The 18,701-nt window shown below is 46.1% G+C and overlaps 1 protein-coding gene and 3 non-coding genes across 5 annotated transcripts in view; 3 read left to right on the top strand and 1 right to left on the bottom strand.

Moving 5' to 3' along the window:
• The first annotated feature begins 3,966 nt into the window (after window positions 1–3,966).
• TRNAF-GAA (transfer RNA phenylalanine (anticodon GAA)) lies at window positions 3,967–4,039 on the top strand. The gene has a single exon. It is a non-coding gene; the product is annotated as a tRNA-Phe (tRNA).
• Window positions 4,040–4,819: 780 nt separating this feature from the next.
• Window positions 4,820–4,901, bottom strand: TRNAL-UAG (transfer RNA leucine (anticodon UAG)). The gene has a single exon. It is a non-coding gene; the product is annotated as a tRNA-Leu (tRNA).
• A 2,980-nt stretch (window positions 4,902–7,881) lies between these two features.
• On the top strand, window positions 7,882–7,954 carry TRNAF-GAA (transfer RNA phenylalanine (anticodon GAA)). Its single transcript has one exon. It is a non-coding gene; the product is annotated as a tRNA-Phe (tRNA).
• Window positions 7,955–11,389: 3,435 nt separating this feature from the next.
• PPIH (peptidylprolyl isomerase H) overlaps window positions 11,390–18,701 on the top strand; it is a 38,611-nt gene continuing 31,299 nt past the window's right edge. For both annotated transcript variants that reach the window (XM_056544667.1, XM_056544666.1), the window contains exons 1-2: window positions 11,390–11,517; window positions 17,468–17,532. In XM_056544667.1, the coding sequence (XP_056400642.1) occupies window positions 11,452–11,517; window positions 17,468–17,532 (131 nt within the window). In that variant the 5' untranslated portion in view covers window positions 11,390–11,451. The remainder of the gene's footprint in view (window positions 11,518–17,467; window positions 17,533–18,701) is intronic.

Raw genomic sequence — 18,701 nt, 5'->3', positions numbered from 1 at the left:
AAACCCAAAAAGGGCGGGAGCTGTGTCCCCCAATGGATCCTTCGAGAAATAGATTTTACGGTAAGTGTTAAAAAAAATCTCCTTTTCTCTATCGGCTCCATTGGGGGACACAGACCGTGGGACATACCAAAGCCATCCCTTGGGTGGGCAGATAAGTAATCAGGCAGACGGCCGATCCACTGCCACCTGCAATACTTTATGACCCAGACTAGCATCAGCCGATGCGTAAGTATGAACTCGGAAAACCTCGAGAGAGTGTGCAAAGACGATCAAGTAGCCGCCTTGCAAATCTGCGAGGCCGAGGCTCTATTCTGGAGAGCCCAGGAAGCCCAACAGAACGTGTGGAATGAGCTACAACCCTGAAAGGAGGAATCTTCCCCTTACAGCGATAGGCTTCCGCAATGGCGGACTGAATCCACCGAGAAACGGTGGCTTTGGAAGCAGGTTGTCCCTTGCGATGACCGTCCGTAAGGACGACAAAGGAATCACACTGACGAAACAAAGAAGTGATGAAGAGATAAGACCGAACAGCCCAAAACTACATCCAGCTTGTGTAGTAAGCGCTCCTTAGGATGAGAAGGATCCGGACAAAAGGACGGAAGGACAATGTTCCCATTGAGATGAAAGGCCGAGACCACCTTAGGTAAAAAGGGAGGAAGTGGCCGGAAAACGACCTGTCCTGGTGGATCACATGAAACGGAGAACGGCAGGAAAGAACTGCCAGTTCAGACAGTCCAGATGGAGGTGATAGCAACAAGAAACTCCACTTTCCAAGAAAGGAGGCGGAGAGACACGTCTCTAAGGGGCTCAAAGGGTTCACCCTGGAGGGCACTCAGAACCAAGTTCAAGTCCCAAGGGGGAGAAGGTGACCGATAAGGAGGAACAGCGTGCGCCACTCCTTGCATGAAGGTCCGGACATGAGAAATAGAAACCAGGGGCTGAAACCTGACCTTTAAGGGAACTGAGAGACAACCCCAGTTCCAACCCCGACTGCAAAAAAAAAAGGGAGAGAAGACAGGGAACCGAGAAGGTCACCGGGGAGAAGTCCTGAGCTTCACACCAACGAAAATAAAACCGCCAGGTACGGTGGTAAATTCGTGCGGAGGAGGGCTTACGAGCCTAGAGCATGGTGAATGACTTGGGAAGAGAACCCGCGGGCCTTCAAAACCGCGGTCTCAACCGCCACGCCAACAAATGCAGCGACTGTAAATTGGGGTGGCAAGAGGACCCGAGAGAGTAGGACCGGGCGGAGTGGAAGGCGCAGAGGAGCGTCGTCCAGGAGCCTGACTACGTCGGCGTACCATGACCTTCGGGCCAATCTGGAGCTACCTTGAGCTTCCTCAGGGTCCCGGAACTTGGACACAAACGGAAGGATCTTCCGATTGTGCCAGAACGCGAAGAGGTCCACGTCCGGAAAGCCCCAGAGGTCGCAGAGCTGCGCGAAGACTTCCGGTGAAGAGACCACTTGCCGGTGTCGGGTGAGGACCGACTGAGGAAGTCCGCTTCTCAGTTGAACACTCCCGGAATGTGAAACGCTGAAATGGCCGGAACCTTACTCGCCGCCCAGGTGAGAATCTTGGTCACCTCAGCCATGGCTGCCGAGCTGCGAGCGCCGCCCTGTCGATTATGTACGCCACGGCCGTGGCGTTGTCCGACAGAACGCGGACAGGACGAGACTTAAGATGGGACTCCCAATGAAGATGACAAGGAAGAATCGACTGTAATTCCAATATGTTTATCGGAAAAAGGATCTCCAGGGTAGACCAGAGTCCCTGGACCATTCAATCCCTGAACACGCCGCCCCAGCCCGACAGGCTGGCAACCGTTGTAACAACCTGCCAGAGAAGGGGAAGAAATGACCGCCCTTGGAGAAGAAGGGGGGAGCGGAGCCACCAGAGCAGAGACTGATGGACGCTGCGAGGGAGAACAATTTGACGATCGAGGGACAGAGGAGACCTGTTCCCTGGGCAAAGGGTACGGCCTCCATAATTGCCACCACCCGACCCAGGACGTCCATACTGTGCAGATGGAGACTGATACCTGGGTCCGAAGGGAGCGGACCCCCGACCAGAGCGCCAGACGTTTGTCCGGCGGAAGCTAAATGCGGCAGAGGCCGTCGAATCGAAGTCCCAGGAAGGTTAGAGACTGGGTAGGACAGAAGACTGACTTGTCCCGGTTGACCATCCACCCGAAGCGAGTCAGAGATTGGAGAGTGACGTCCAGATTCTCCAGAGTCTGGGCTCTGGTCGGAGCCTTGATGAGAGGGTCGTCCAGATAGAATATAACCGAGATTCCCCTCGAACAAACAGGCCCAACACTCGCGCAAGGATCTTTGTAAGGACCCAAGGAGCCGTGGCCAAACCAAAGGGGAGGGCTACGAATTGAAAGTGCCCCTCCGGAACCGCAAGCGGAGGTACCGATGATGGCCCAGAAGTATTGGCACATGGAGGTAGGCATCCTTGATGTCCACCGATGAAGTGAACTCCCCTTGTTCCAGGGACGCCACCACCGAACGGAGAGATTCCATTCTGAAGTGGTGGATGAGAAACCCCGAAAACGTTCCCCTGGAGGAACGTGGACGATAACCCTTTGGAGGAGCAGAGACTGGAGAGCCGCTCGAAATTGCTTCGCCAGAGGAGGAGACCGGGGGGGCGTGGGATCGAAAAACGCGATCCCTTGGGAGGGAGGTGAATTTGATCCAGTAACCGTTGGACACCACATCCCTGACCCCAGAGTCCTGAATGTGTGAAGTCCAGATGTCTCGGAAAACATTGGCTGTCCGGGCATGCTGGGTGTTGCAGTTTTGCAACATCTGGAGGTCTGCAGGTTGTAGACCACTGTCCTATACTTTACATTGCACAGATCCCTCAACATACGATGGTTTCAACAAATGATGGTCCATTTGGAACGGATTACCATCGTATGTTGAGGGACCACTGTAAGTTACTGTTAAAAGCAAACCTCAACCTAGTGAATCACAGAGAGTGGGGACTAATAATACCTATTCAGAGAAACGCCCCTCACTCATTCCTATCATTGAGGCAGAGCAGGCCGGTCGCATCGGCGCGGACAATCCACCCAGCTTCACTTCTCAGTAAGTGCTGATGCTCGTTCAGGCCACGCTCTGGGATCTCCATCCTCTCTATCGCAGCGAATCTAAGGGCATCTGGATTACTGTTGTGGACATTCTGCGTATGGGAGATTAGAAGAGGGACCCTTGAACCTCTGCCAAGAGACTTAATGTGCTCTCTAATTCTACGGAAAAATCAGACCCCCTTTTCCAAAGAATTAGAGAGCACATTCCATTCTGCAGGATCTAAAGGGTCAATGTCAGACAACGATGTGATCGCCATTGTCCGACATGAGCGGTGAGTCCTGGCTCCTGATATTGCTCACTGACTATGAAGCGAGTGCAGCTCCTGAGCTCGCTTCAAAGTCCCCTAGTGCGGCCAAGACGTACATTTACGTCAAGTGTCCTCTAGGGGGGTGAAGACTCCTTCGCTGTCCAGTATTATCTTCGGTTTGCGCTCAAGGGAAACGTCCTGCAGGGTTCTTAAAGGAACCGTACATTGTGATGAACATACACAGTCCGTGTCACATTGATGTATAGTAAACAATAGGGTTGAGCACGAACATTCGTAATGCAAATTTTTATTGCGAATATCGGTACTTCGCGATTTTGCGAAAATTTAGAAAATAGTGCTATACATTCGTAATGACGAATATTCGCTTTTTTTTTTCACATGCAAATTTTTATGCATGGAAAAAAAAGTGAACGAATCTAGCGAATATGCGAATTTCGCGAACATAGGACGAATAATCATCAATATATTCCCCAAATATTGCGAATTCGAATATGGATCCCTGCTGCTCATCACTGGTGAACAAAGCCTGTTCTACCACTTGCAAGTGCGCAGATCACATGACCAAGAGTCCTGCCTGTCACAGGCCAGCATGAACTACCAAGCCGAAATAGCTCAGTTGGGAGAGCGTTAGACTGAAGATCTAAAGGTCCCTGGTTCGATCCCGGGTTTCGGCAGAATGTGATGGTATAAATTTTTTTAAAGGATAAAACATGTTAAAATACATAATAAATACTATAATACTGTAAAAGTCACTATATATATATAAATATATATATATTTACTCCTATCTAGGTAAACTACATAAATAGATTAAAAACAGATTAAAGTTCATCTGTAAGGAAAGTGAAAGCAGACTACAACTATGCTGTAAAGCAGCGTTTCCCAACCAGGGTGCTTCCATCCAGCTGTTGCAAAACTACAACTCCCAGCATGCCCGGACAGCCAACGGCTGTCCGGGCATGCTGGGAGTTGTAGTTATGCAACAGCTGGAGGCACCATGTTGGGAAACACTGCTATACACCATTGTTGCAGTCTGCAAGCAACATAAAGATAAAAAAAAAGGATAGAAAGAACCAAAACAAGTAAAAGTTTATGCGCCGAAAGGCGACACATAGAGATAGTTTAGACTTATTGGGGATGGTGGGTGTAAACCATAGCAAAACACCCATCCAAAAAACACCCCAAAATCTCCCATGACGTTCTCGTACAAGTTTATATTAGTTGTAAAGGAATCTAATTGGAAAAGTCAGTAATTCAGCTGAAGAAAAACAGCGCCACCTAGTGTTCAGTATCGGATGCAGACTCTACTTTAATTAGTTGATTTTTCTAAAAGTCTGTAAATCCATTCTAGCAGGATTACATTTGGCATATTTATAATGTAAAGCTAAAAGTTAAGAGGGAAAAAAAATTACTTATTATTAAAAAGAAAATAAAAATAATTTTTAAAAAAAACTTGGCAGCGGTGGGATTCGAACCCACGCCTCCAGAGAGACTGGAGCCTAAATCCAGCGCCTTAGACCGCTCGGCCACGCTACCTTATGAAAAAATCACTGAGGTGATGATGATTGGTAGGGATTCTTTACTGTGCAAGCGTTACATTGGGGCAAAATCATCAAAATTGTCTAAAAGAAAAACTTTGCCTTTGTTGCCGATAGAAACCAATTGCGTTAAAGCTTTTCCTAACTCTGTGCTCTACATATACTGCATGGAGGGGACACCGGAGCCGAACCCGCTCCATACCCAGTGACTGACAGCACCGGATGGGGAACTATTAAAATAGAACGTTATTATTCCTGAACGCCATAAGACATTTTTAAGAATTAAAAAAAAATAATAATAATAATAATAAAAAATTCAAAAGCCAGAAATGCTAAACGTCACAACTTAGAGAAAAAAAAATAGATCAAAATGTTCAATCTATCAAAAAAAGATAATAATAAAAACTACAGCTCAACACGCAAAAAAAAAAAAAGGTTACAGGGGTTGGAATAGGGTGATGCAAAGCAAAACAAAATTGAATTCATTTTTTTGTTGTTTTAAAAAAAAAAGACATAAAAACTATATAAACTGGGCATTATTGTAATCGTACTGACCTACAAAACAAAAAAAGTCTACGCCACAGAATTACACCATAGCATTGTTTGTTTTTCAATTTCACCAGTATTTTTCTTTTTCTTTTAGATTTAGCGATACATTTTATGGTAAAACTAAGGGCCAGTTCACACTGAGAATTTTCATCCGAAATTTTTGGCCAGAATTTGTCGCTTGCAAATTTCGCTTTGTGGCAGACTCCCAATGCTGTCCGTGGGATTTCTTTTGCTGCGGAAATTGTGCTGCAGAATTTCTGCCAAAAGTATGATTATTCTTTTTGGGGGATTCTATCCTGGCTACTAGAGATGAGCGAACTTACAGTAAATTCGATTAGTCACGAACTTCTCGGCTCGGCAGTTGATGTCTTATCCTGCATAAATGAGTTCAGCTTTCAGGTGCTCCCGTGGGCTGGAAAAGGTGGATACAGTCCTAGGAGACTCTTTCCTAGGACTGTATCCACCTTTTCCAGCCCACCGGAGCATCGGAAAGCTGAACTAATTTATGCAGGATAAGTCATCAACTGCCGAGCCGAGAAGTTCGTGACGAATCAAATTTACTGTAAGTTCGCTCATCTCTACTGGCTACGTTACCATCAATACTAGTGATAAAGGTCTGTGCGGAACTATCAACGGTGGCGACGCCTGCTGCTCTGAGAATTTCTGCCCGGAATTAGCCCAGGCGGAAATTCTTAGTGTGAACAGAACCTAAGGCGCCATTATAAAATACAACTGGTCCTGCAATGATGAATAAATAAATACCTGATATGGTACTGTTGATGAAAAAATAACTAAGAACCCATTCACAAAGATGAATCTCTTCTCCCGATTCTGTCTGGAATGGGCACCACTGACGGCAATGCGGTCCAGCAGAATTCAGTCAAAAGTATGAAGACTTTAAAGGGGTTATCCAAGAAAAAAACTTTCTCCAGAAAGTTAAATAGATTTGTAAATTACTTCTTTTAAAAAATCTTAATCCTTTCAGTACTTATGAGCTTCTGAAGTTAAGGTTGTTCTTTTCTGTCTAAGTGCTCTCTGATGACACCTGTCTCGGGAAACGCCCAGTTTAGAAGCAAATCCCCATAGCAAACCTCTTCTAAACTGGGCGGTTCCCGAGACACGTGTCATCAGAGAGCACTTAGACAGAAAAGTACAACCTTAACTTCAGAAGCTCATAAGTACTGAAAGGATTAAGATTTTTTAATAGAAGTAATTTACAAATCTGTTTAACTTTCTGGAGCCAGTTGATATAGATAAAAAAAAAGTTTTTTCCTGGATAACCCCTTTAAATTTCATGTGGTGAAATTTTCCGCCACAGAAATTCAGCAGTGTGCTCGATGCAGAACCCCACTGAACGGGAAACTATAACCATACATAGCCCTAGGGTAGGTTCACACTACGCTTTTTTTCTTTCAATTTAAAGTATATATTTTATACATTTGAAAAGCAAAAAATGTACATTAACAGATGCTACAAAAATAGATTGCGTTGTATACTTTTTATTTCTTTGCTGTGCACGATAGCGTAGTTGACGACGTTTTGGTATATAGCAAAATATAACATATACTACAACAAACAATAAAACAGAGATAAAACCTCAGTGTGAACACAACCTTATCTGTTCAGTCCCCTCTGCCCATATGGAGTCTCCTGCTTGTATTAGATGTCTATATAGCAGTGGTCGCAGTGCTTCTCAATTATTTTCTGTCATGCCCCCCCTAGGAAGAAGAAAACATTTCGTGCCCCCCGCGCGACTGTAAATAGTATCATTTGTAAATAAAATTGTTATAAGTACACCTCTGCATAGCACTGTATCCTTATTAACGTATATGAGGCTCTGTACACTGACGACAAGCAGGGCTCTGTACACTGACGACAAGCAGGGCTCTGTACACTGACGACAAGCAGGGCTCTGTACACTGACAACAAGCAGGGCTCTGTACACTGACAACAAGCAGGGCTCTGTACACTGACAACAAGCAGGGCTCTGTACACTGACAACAAGCAGGGCTCTTTACATGGAGGACAAGCAGGGATCTGTACCTGAGGACAAGCAGGGTCTGTACGAGAGAGAACAGGGCGGCGGGCGCACTGCTCGTTGGCACAGTGAACTCCGACATGGTGGGCTGCTGCGCTTAGACGTCACCCCGGTGACGTGACCTCACGTCTGAACGTAGCAGCGCGCCACGCCGGAGTTCAAAGCGCCTCTCCCAGGCAGCCACACTGACAACCCAGAGCCATAAGTAAGATCCAGCTGTAGAGTTGCTAGGCAACCGACGCAGTGTGGGACGCCGCTTGCGAGTGAGTCGGGCCCCCCTTTACGGAGCCTCTATTTGAGAAGCACTGCTATATAGGAAGGCGATGTGTGTTGCTCTGCTCAGCCGCACGTCATTGTTCTGTGCAGTGACCTTTACCACTTCCTCTCACCAGCCGAAATAGCTCAGTTGGGAGAGCGTTAGACTGAAGATCTAAAGGTCCCTGGTTCGATCCCGGGTTTCGGCAATAACATTTTACAACAGTTGGTGAAGTTTTCCAATTTTATGCAAATTTTTATCAGAGAATCTTCACAAATTTCACTTCACAGGATAAAAACTTCTCTGAACTCTACAACATTGGCTAAAAGAGCCCAAACTACAAAAGGGTAAGAGGTGTCCTATACCTAACCTCACAGCAGACCAAGAAGCATATACACTGTTGCATTAAAGGGGTACTCCGGTGTTTTTTAAAATGAACTGGAGCCAGAAAGTTAAACAGATTTGCAAATGACTTCTATTAAAAAAAAAATCTTTACCCTTCCAGTACTTTTTAGCAGCTGTATGCTACAGAGGAAACTCTTTGCTATTTGAATTTCTTTTTTTGTGTTGTCCACGCTGCTCTCTGCTGACACCTCTGTCCGTGTCAGGAATTGTCCAGAGCAGGAGAAAATCCCCATAGCAAATCTATTCTGCTCATGGACAGAGGTGTCAGCAGAGAGCACTGTGGACCAGACAAAAAATAAATTCAAAAATAAAAGAATTTCCTCTGCAGCATACAGCTGCTAATAAGTACTGGAAGGGTAAAGATTTTTTAATAGAAGTAATTTACAAATCTGTTTAATTTTCTGGCACCAGTTGATTTAAAAAAAAAAATAAATAAATAAATAAATATATATATATATATATATATATATATATATATATATATATATAACGTTTTCCACCGGAGTACCCCTTTAACTGTATATCTACTGGCTATACATAGAAAGTGATATAGTTATACTAAACCACTATGTTTTATCTTACAGTATATTAGATGAATACTTTTATGTAATACACAGGCTGTTGGGGGACACAAGGGCCCTGCGATTCCACACAAGCTAAAACGCTACTTATTATATTGTTTAAAAAAAATTTTTGCGCAATTGTCATGAACTTGGGGCTATGTAACCTACACTCAGCCTTTGTACTGTGAGCAGATTGTGTCTACAGTAGTGTTTTTACCTTAGTTCTCTCTGCTTTTATCACCCCAAAAAACGTTTTTGATAGCAGCCGCACACAGCCGGATAGGCGTGGCGCAAGATTCGCTATTCCCCGCCGCCAACACGCCTATGTCTGGTACGTCAGCGCTGGGACCGCTGTGTGATGGACACACAGGTCCCAGCGCATGCGCATCTTAGCTTATCTCCCGTACGCACCGCAGCGTGTTATCCTGGCAAGCGCTCGCTCCCGCCTGCCTCCTCAGTGCGCCTGCGCAGTGCTAGAGGCAGAGAGCGCGCTCTCTGCCTCTAGCACTGCGCAGGCGCACTGAGGAGGCAGGCGGCGGGAGCGAGCGCCTGCCAGGATAACACACATAACGCGCACGGGAGATAAGCTAAGATGCGCATGCGCTGGGACCTGTGTGTCCATCACACAGCGGTCCCAGCGCTGATGTACAGGGGACAGGCGTGTCGGCGGCGGGGAATAGCGAACCTTGCTAGGTCCCAGTGCATGCGCCTATCCGACTGTGTGCGGCTGCTATCAAAAACGTTTTTTGGGGTGATGAAAGCAGAGAGAACTAAGGTAAAAACACTACTGTAGACACAATGGGGGAGATTTATCAAAACCTGTCCAGAGGAAAAGTTGCCGAGTTGTCCATAGCAACCAATCAGCTTGCTTCTTTCATTTTTAACAAGGCCTCTGCAAAATGAAAGTAGTGATCTGATTGGTTGCTATGGGCAACTTTTCCTCTGGACGGGTTTTGATAAATCTCCCCCAATCTGCCCCAAGTTAATGACAGTTGCGCTTTAAATACATAACCTAGAGGACCGGAATATTATTTTTATTTTCATTTATTAAACACTCCTGGGGTATTGGAGTTTACCTTTCCAGTAACCTCGGTTATATATAGGCAAAGTGAGCTGCGCCCAACCTTGGCTTATAATTCACGGATAAAAACTTACAGATAGGGGATACGTTTTTAGGTTTCGATGGGTCTGATCGGTTTGGCCGACAATCGCGATTTTGGACATTGTCGGTATCGGCAATTACCTTGCCGATATGCTGATAATGCCCTGCCCCCGGCCAGAGACGACCATCGCCGCCGCTGCCCCATTGCCTCCCCCCATCCGCCGCTCACATACCCCATCGCCTCCCCCCCATCCCCGGTGTTATAATTACCTGTTCCCGGAGTTTGCGATCCTTCTGGCTCCTGCGCTGTTGCTGTGCGCAATGACGAGTGACATCCCCAATGCGACGTCACCGTCAGTGCGCACAGTGACAGCGCAGGGCGCCGACGGAGCCAGAAGTATCGCGGACCCCAGGAACAGGTAATAATAACACCGGGGATGGGGGGAGGCGGTGTGTGGGCAGAGGATGGGGGGGGGGGGGGGCGGCGGCGGTATGTGGGCAGAGGATGGGGGGGGGGGGGGGTCAACTATGGTGGTTAGACTCAGGAACCCAGGACAGGCAGGGGGAGAGAAGCGGGCGGTCGCGGTGGTCTCTGGCACCGCAAAAGCCACTGCAGTTCATTGATTTAAAGTGCCCGCTTTAAATAATTGATCTGCAATGGCTTCTGCCCCGCCGGGGGGGGTTGAAATAGCCGATACTGGAATATCGGTATAAGTTATCGGCTATTGGCCTGAAAGGTGACAGATTATTGGTATCGGCCCTAAAAAAATCAGTCGATCCCTACTAAGGACATGTTCACGCACCATAAACCGTGCAGATTTCTTTACCAATATTTGTATGTTTTTTTTTCTTTAACCCCTTCAGGACATCAGGCCTAAATATACACCCGAGTCCCACTACTGCTGTATGAAGAGCGTCCAGGAGCTGCACATGCTATGAGCTAAGCGCATAAACGTTAAAAAACACCAATTCATATACCAGAAAAATAAAATGTATAACAAGTGATCAAAAGCCAATCAAATATGGCACCGATAAAAACTACAGATCACGGGGCGAAAAAAACAAAAATAAAGGGGCCCTCAAACAGCCCTGAATACAAAAAATAAAAGCTCGATATGGGTCAGAAGAGGACATTTTTAAACATACTCATTTTTATACAAAAAGTGATTATTCAAAAGTATTAAAAATAAAACAAAAGCTTTATAATTCTATGGATCTAAAAATAACTATAATTAGAAAAGCGTGTCATTGTTACCATATCGTGCACTGTGTAGAAACAGAAGCCCCCAAAATGTGGAAAATGGTGAAGATTTTGCAGCAAAATAAACAAAAATAAACAAAAATAAGCGTTTACAAAGTAAAACTAGTGGCGTAAAAAAACAAGCCCTCAAAAAAATTAAATGAAATAAAAGTTCTCACTACCGAACTGCTGAAGTACACTGGCTGTAAACCGCAGCTCTATGTGAACGAGCACTAACAGACACGTCACCGCATCCGCCACCAAATGTCAGAGAAGCAGCCGACCACGTGACCCACCCCGCTCCACCCTGTCAGCCATAGTCACTGCGCGTGCGCAGAATCTGCCGGAAGTGACGTCCTATCCGTCTTCCGCTTCCTTCCGTGCCCGAGTCAGAAATGGCGGTGCCGGCTTCCAACACTAACAATCCTATCGTGTTCTTCGATGTCAGTATCGGGGGACAGGTAAATACTCGGGATAGGCTGTGCTCGGGCCCCAGGGAGCGCCCCCTGTACCGTGCGGAGGACATAGCGGCGATGATGGGGTGTCTATGCCCCTGTGATTCCATAGTAACACATGTAGTAGTAAGGGGTTTGACAGCACGCCGGGAGGAGGGGCCTTCATTCATTTTTATGTTGGAGAACTACAAGTAGCAGCACAAATGAAGCCATGGATCCACGCCCCCTTTGACATTGATGTAGGGCAGGGGTCTCAAACTATCTGGGGGCCACTGGAGGTAGAGGCTGGGCCGCATGTGCCCCTTAATATAAAGCCCCCATCATGAGCCCCTCACATATAATGCCCCCATCATGTGCCCCTCACATATAATGCCCCCATCATGTGCCCCTCACATATAATGCCCCCATCATGTGCCCCTCACATATAATGCCCCCATCATGTGCTCCTCACATATAATGCCCCCATCATGAGCCCCTCACATATAATGCCCCCATCATGAGCCCCTCACATATAATGCCCCCATCATGCGCCCCTCACATATAATGCCCCCATCATGCGCCCCTCACATATAATGCCCCCGTCATGCGCCCCTCACATATAATGCCCCCGTCATGTGCCCCTCACATATAATGCCCCCATCATGTGCCCCTCACATATAATGCCCCCATCATGCGCCCCTCACATATAATGCCCCCATCATGCGCCCCTTACATATAATGCCACCATCATGTGCCCCTCACATATAATGCCCCCATCATGTGCCCCTCACATATAATGCCCCCATCATGTGCCCCTCACATATAATGCCCCCATCATGCGCCCCTTACATATAATGCCACCATCATGTGCCCCTCACATATAATGCCCCCGTCATGTGCCCCTCACATATAATGCCCCCGTCATGAGCCCCTCACATATAATGCTCCTGTCATGCGCCCCTCACATATAATGCCCCCATCATGTGCCCCTCACATATAATGCCCCCATCATGAGCCCCTCACATATAATGCTCCTGTCATGCGCCCCTCACATATAATGCCCCCATCATGAGCCCCTCACATATAATGCTCCTGTCATGCGCCCCTCACATATAATGCCCCCATCATGTGCCCCTCACATATAATGCCCCCATCATGTGCCCCTCACATATAATGCCCCCATCATGAGCCCCTCACATATAATGCTCCTGTCATGCGCCCCTCACATATAATGCCCCCGTCATGCGCCCCTCACATATAATGCCCCCGTCATGTGCCCCTCACATATAATGCCCCCGTCATGCGCCCCTCACATATAATGCCCTCGTCATGCGCCCCTCACATATAATGCCCTCGTCATGCGCCCCTCACATATAAAGCCCCCATCATGTGCCCTCACATATAATGCCCCCATCATGCGCCCCTCACATATAATGCCCCCATCATGCGCCCCTCACATATAATGCCCCCATCATGTGCCCCTCATATATAATGCCACCGTCATGTGCCCCTCACATATAATGCCCCCATCATGTGCCCCTCACATATAATGCCCCCATCATGTGCCCCTCACATATAATGCCCCCATCATGTGCCCCTCATATATAATGCCCCCGTCATGCGCCCCTCACATATAATGCCCCCGTCATGCGCCCCTCACATATAATGCCCCCGTCATGCGCCCCTCACATATAATGCCCCCCATCATGCGCCCCTCACATATAATGCCCTCATCATGCGCCCCTCACATATAATGCCCCCGTCATTTGCCCCTCACATATAATGCCCCGTCATTTGCCCCTCACATATAATGTCCCCGTCATTTGCCCCTCACATATAATGCCCCCATCATGCGCCCCTCACATATAATGCCCCCATCATGCCCCCCTCACATATGTCGCCATCATGCGCCCCTCACATATAATGCCCCCATCATGCGCCCCTCACATATAATGCCCCCATCATGCGCCCCTCACATATAATGCCCCCATCATGTGCTCCTCACATATAATGCCCCCATCATGTGCCCCTCACATATAATGCCCCCGTCATTTGCCCCTCACATATAATGCCCCCGTCATGCGCCCCTCACATATAATGCCCCCATCATGTGCCCCTCACATATAATGCCCCCATCATGCGCCCCTCACATATAATGCCCCCATCATGCACCCTCACATATAATGCCCCCATCCTGCTCTGGACGGTTCCTGACATGGACAGAGGTGTCAGCAGAGAGCACTGTGATTAGACTGCAAAGAACTAGACAACTTCCTCTGTAGTATACAGCAGCTGATAAGTACTGGAAGGATTAACATTTTTAATAGAAGTAATTTACAAAACTGTTTTAACTTTCTAACATCAGTTGATTTGAAAAAAAAATATTTCCCACCGGAGTACCCCTTTACGTCATGTCCGTTTGTTAAATCCGTTCTTTTGTGAACGATTTATGTCAATGAGATTGTTTTCCAATCCTTTGTCTTCCGTATGCATCGTTTTGGTTTCTATTCCGTTTTTTTTTTTAACAAGAAAATAGATGGTGCATGGAGTATTTTTTTCCCGTTAAAAAAAAAGAAAAAGGAGAGAAATTGATATAATAAATTTAACATTAAAGTCTATGTGAAACGGATGAGCCTTTAATGTTATCCATTTTTTCCAATCACTTTTTGATAATAATTATTATTATTTCTGAGCACGCTCAGAAAAGGTGTGAGCAACCAGGAGGTAGCAAGACGGAAAAAATAATCTGACACAAACAGACAATAAAGGAAATAAACCAGTTAGAGATGAGCGAACTTACAGTAAATTCGATTCGTCACAAACTTCTCGGCTCGGCAGTTGATGACTTTTCCTGCATAAATTAGTTCAGCTTTAAGGTGCTCCGGTGAGCTGGAAAAGGTGGATACAGTCCTAGGAGACTCTTTCCTAGGAATGTATCCACCTTTTTCAGCCCACTGGAGCACCGGAAAGCTGAACTAATTTACGCAGGATAAGACATCAACTGCCGAGCCGAGAAGTTCGTGACGAATCAAATTTACTGTAAGTTCGCTCATCTCTAAAACTAGTGTTTCCCAACCAGGGTGCCTCCAGGTGTTGCAAAACTACAACTCCCAGCATGCCTGGACAGCCAAAGGCTGTCCAGGCATGCTGGGAGTTGTAGTTTTGCAACATCTGGAGGCAGCCTGGTTGGGAAACACTGATATAAAAGCCACTTGACCATTATTTTTTTTTTTAAATAGTCCGTTAATATAAACGACAAATGGTATCAGTTTGCATCCGTTTGTAAGGCTGCATTCACACCACATTTTTGCAATACAGTTCCCGTATCAGGTTTTTGATGAAAAACGGATTCCTCAAAACCGGACTAAACTGTATCAAAACGTGTGTACAAATTTCAACCCGTATACGGTTTGAAAAATGATGTCCGGTTGCATCCGTTTTTTAAGAAAAACTCCATTTTGAATAAAGTTTCACTTGTTTGATTGAAATTCCAAGAAAAAAAACTGTACAAAGTCAAAGACCTCATGGTGTAAACCGGATGGAACCGTACGCACATACAGTTCTGTAGGGTTCCCATTGACTCCCATGTTAAAAAAAAACAACAAAAAAACACTTATACGGTTTCATACGATTTTTTTACCCGGACCAAAAACGGGGTAGACTACGGTTTTGGGTCCGGGTAAAAAAAAAAAAAAAAACAGACAAACCCGTATAAGACGCAAAACCGACTAAACCGGATGATGCGTTTGACGTACAGTTTACAATGTTAAGTCAATGCATACGGTTTGCTATACGGTTCTGTACGGTTTTAACTTGAAACCGTATACTGTATAGCAAAAAGCGTGGTGTGAATGCCGCCTTAGTATGGTCCATTTAGCAGCAATAACGGGAGAATGGCCGGAAGGGAGAGAACGCCCATGTGATCCTAGCCTAACGGAAAACGTGAAACTGATCAAAAACATGTGAACGCACCGTGAAAGAAGTGTTCCACCTTATTTTTAATTCTCCTTTCCCAAGAAAAGGGGATAAATGTGAGATTGCGGGGGTCTGACCACTGGGCCCCTTTTGCACTGTTCTCCTTCTATCTTTGATGCCTTCATAGACAATAAATGAAGCTGGGCCCTAAAAAAACAAACTGGATCTCGGGCACTATTCTGGAGACCTCACACTCATCCCCTATCCTGTGGATAAGGGATAAGTAAATTTGTCGGAATACCCTTTTTAACCCCTTGGGGACAGAGGGTTTTCCAGTTTTTGCACTTTCGTTTTTTCCTCCTTACCCTTTAAAAATCATAACTCTTTCAATTTTGCAGCTGAAAATCCATATGATGGCTTATTTTTTGCGCCACCAATTCTACTTTGTAATGATGTCAGTCATTTTGCCCAAAAATCTACGGCGAAACGGAAAAAAAAATCATTGTGCGACAAAATTGAAGAAAAAATGCAATTTTGTTACTTATGGGGGCTTCCGTTTCTACACAGTACATTTTTGAGTAAAAATGACACCTTATCTTTATTCTGTAGGTCCATACGATTATAATGATCCCCTACTTATATAGGTTTGATTTTGTGGGACTTCTGGAAAAAATCATAACTACATGCAGGAAAATGTATATGTTTAAAATTGTCATCTTCTGACCCCTATAACTTTTTTATTTTTCTGCCTATGGAGCGGTATGAGGGCTCATTTTTTGCGGCATGATCTGAAGTTTTTAGTGGTATCATTTATGTATTGATTGGACTTTTTGATCACTTTTTATACATTTTTTCATGACATAAAAAGTGTCCAAAAATAAGCTATTTTGGAATTTGGAATTTTTTGCGCGTACGCCATTGACCGTGCGGTTTAATTAACAATATATTTTTATAATTTGGACATTTCCGCACGCGGTGATACCATATATGTTTATTTTTATTTACACTGTTTTTTTTTTTTTAATTGGGTAAAGGGGGGTAAAGCTTTTATTAGGGGAGGGGTTAAATGATCTTTCTTCCCTTTTTGTTTTGCAGTGTTATCGCTCCCATAGGGACCTATAACACTGCACACACTGATCTCTGTACTGTACTGTACTGTACTTTCACTTTAGACGCAGCGTTCCACTTTGAACGCCGCATCTAAAATGTTAATAGCGCGGCACTGCGATCAATGCCGCGCGCTATTAGCCACGGGTCCCTGCCGTTGTTAGAGGCCGGACCTGACCCGCACCGTGGGCCCCGCGTTACAGACAGGGAGTAAATGGGGTACTCCGGTGGAAACCCTTCTTTTTTTTTTTTTTTTTTTATCAACTGGAGCCAGAAAGTTAAACAGATTTGTAAATTACTTCTATTAAAAAAAAAATCTTAATCCTTCCACTACTTATTAGCTGCTGAATACTTCAGAGGAAATTATTTTCTTTTTTGAACACAGAGCTCTCTGCTGACCTCACAAGCACAGTGCTCTCTGCTGACATCTATGACCTGAAGATGGTGTACCCTTCCAATGTGGGGCGCTCCATTCCATTTCCCAGGCCCCCATCATCCCTGTTCATCATCCATAGATATTACTAACTCTACCACACCTCTAAGTGGCTATGGGCTGGCAGGGTATGCCGTGAATTGTAGTTTTGCAACAGCTGGAGACCCAGAGGTTGGAGAACACTGTTAAAGATGTACTGGCCACAGCAGTAACACCATATTGCTATGGGTACTAGTTGTAGTGACCGACCACTACTAGGCGGTATAAATTAGTGTTTCCCAACCAGGGTGTCTCCAGCTGTTGCAAAACTACCTTTGGCAGCCCGTGAATACTGGGAGTTGTAATTATGCAACAGCTTAAGGCATCCTGGTTAGGAAACACTGCCATAGATGCTGCATGGAAGCCATGACAGAGGTACAGCTGCCACAGCCATCATGCAAATCATTTTCTCCCCTATGTGAACAAGCTCCTATGTAACAGCTACCAGTATGTATATATACTAACCCATTTTTTTTCATCCAGGAAGTTGGTCGAATGAAGGTGGAGCTTTTTGCAGATGTTGTACCAAAAACAGCAGAAAATTTCAGGTAATGCTTTCTCGTCATGTGACTAGGAGGCATTGTACAACAAATACCGGGTGATTTGAAGAGGATGGTGCAGAAGAAAAGGGAACTGACAGAAGCATCACTGCTGGTACTATGAGTGACGCTGATGGCAGGTTTTGCCATTCCAATATGTTGCTAAAAATCCTAATATGTAAATGAGGCTCTTGGTGCACTGGGGGCGTTCCCTAGCCCCTTGGTACTCCTTCCCTGATGGTTCCTGATTCATGCTCTCTAAAAATATCCATAGTCTACCACTTCTGTTCAGCAGGCCCAGACTATCATCGCACACGTGGGCATGAGGCACAACACCGGCTGGGAAGAGGAAGCAGTGCACCAAGAGACTCGTTTACATATTTAATATATCGGTAAAATAAGGTGAACACCATTTTGATCAGTGTCACCTGCACGAAAAGGAAGTACGAGCATGTAAGTGGGGGTGACGCTGCCAAGAGGGAGGAGACCGTTATCTGCCAAGAGGGAGGGAGAACGTTATCTGCCAAGAGGGAGGGAGAACGTTATCTGCCAAGAGGGAGGGAGAACGTTATCTGCCAAGAGGGAGGGAGAACGTTATCTGCCAAGAGGGAGGGAGAACGTTATCTGCCAAGAGGGAGGGAGAACGTTATCTGCCAAGAGGGAGGGAGAACGTTATCTGCCAAGAGGGAGGGAGAACGTTATCTGCCAAGAGGGAGGGAGAACGTTATCTGCCAAGAGGGAGGGAGAACGTTATCTGCCAAGAGGGAGGGAGAACGTTATCTGCCAAGAGGGAGGGAGAACGTTATCTGCCAAGAGGGAGGGAGAACGTTATCTGCCAAGAGGGAGGGAGAACGTTATCTGCCAAGAGGGAGGGAGACCGTTATCTGCCAAGAGGGAGGGAGAACGTTATCTGCCAAGAGGGAGGAGACCGTTATCTGCCAAGAGGGAGGAGACCGTTATCTGCCAAGAGGGAGGAGACCGTTATCTGCCAAGAGGGAGGAGACCGTTATCTGCCAAGAGGGAGGGAGAACGTTATCTGCGACGGGGGAGGGAGAACGTTATTTGCGACGGGGGAGGGAGAACGTTATCTGCGACGGGGGAGGGAGAACGTTATCTGCGACGGGGGAGGGAGACCGTTATCTGCGACGGGGGAGGGAGACCGTTATCTGCGACGGGGG

Source organism: Hyla sarda, chromosome 10, assembly GCF_029499605.1.
Source record: "Hyla sarda isolate aHylSar1 chromosome 10, aHylSar1.hap1, whole genome shotgun sequence".
Lineage (NCBI taxonomy): Eukaryota > Metazoa > Chordata > Amphibia > Anura > Hylidae > Hyla > Hyla sarda.
The sequence above is the reverse complement of the archived record's forward strand: the minus strand, read 5'-3'. Positions and strand labels throughout refer to the sequence as shown.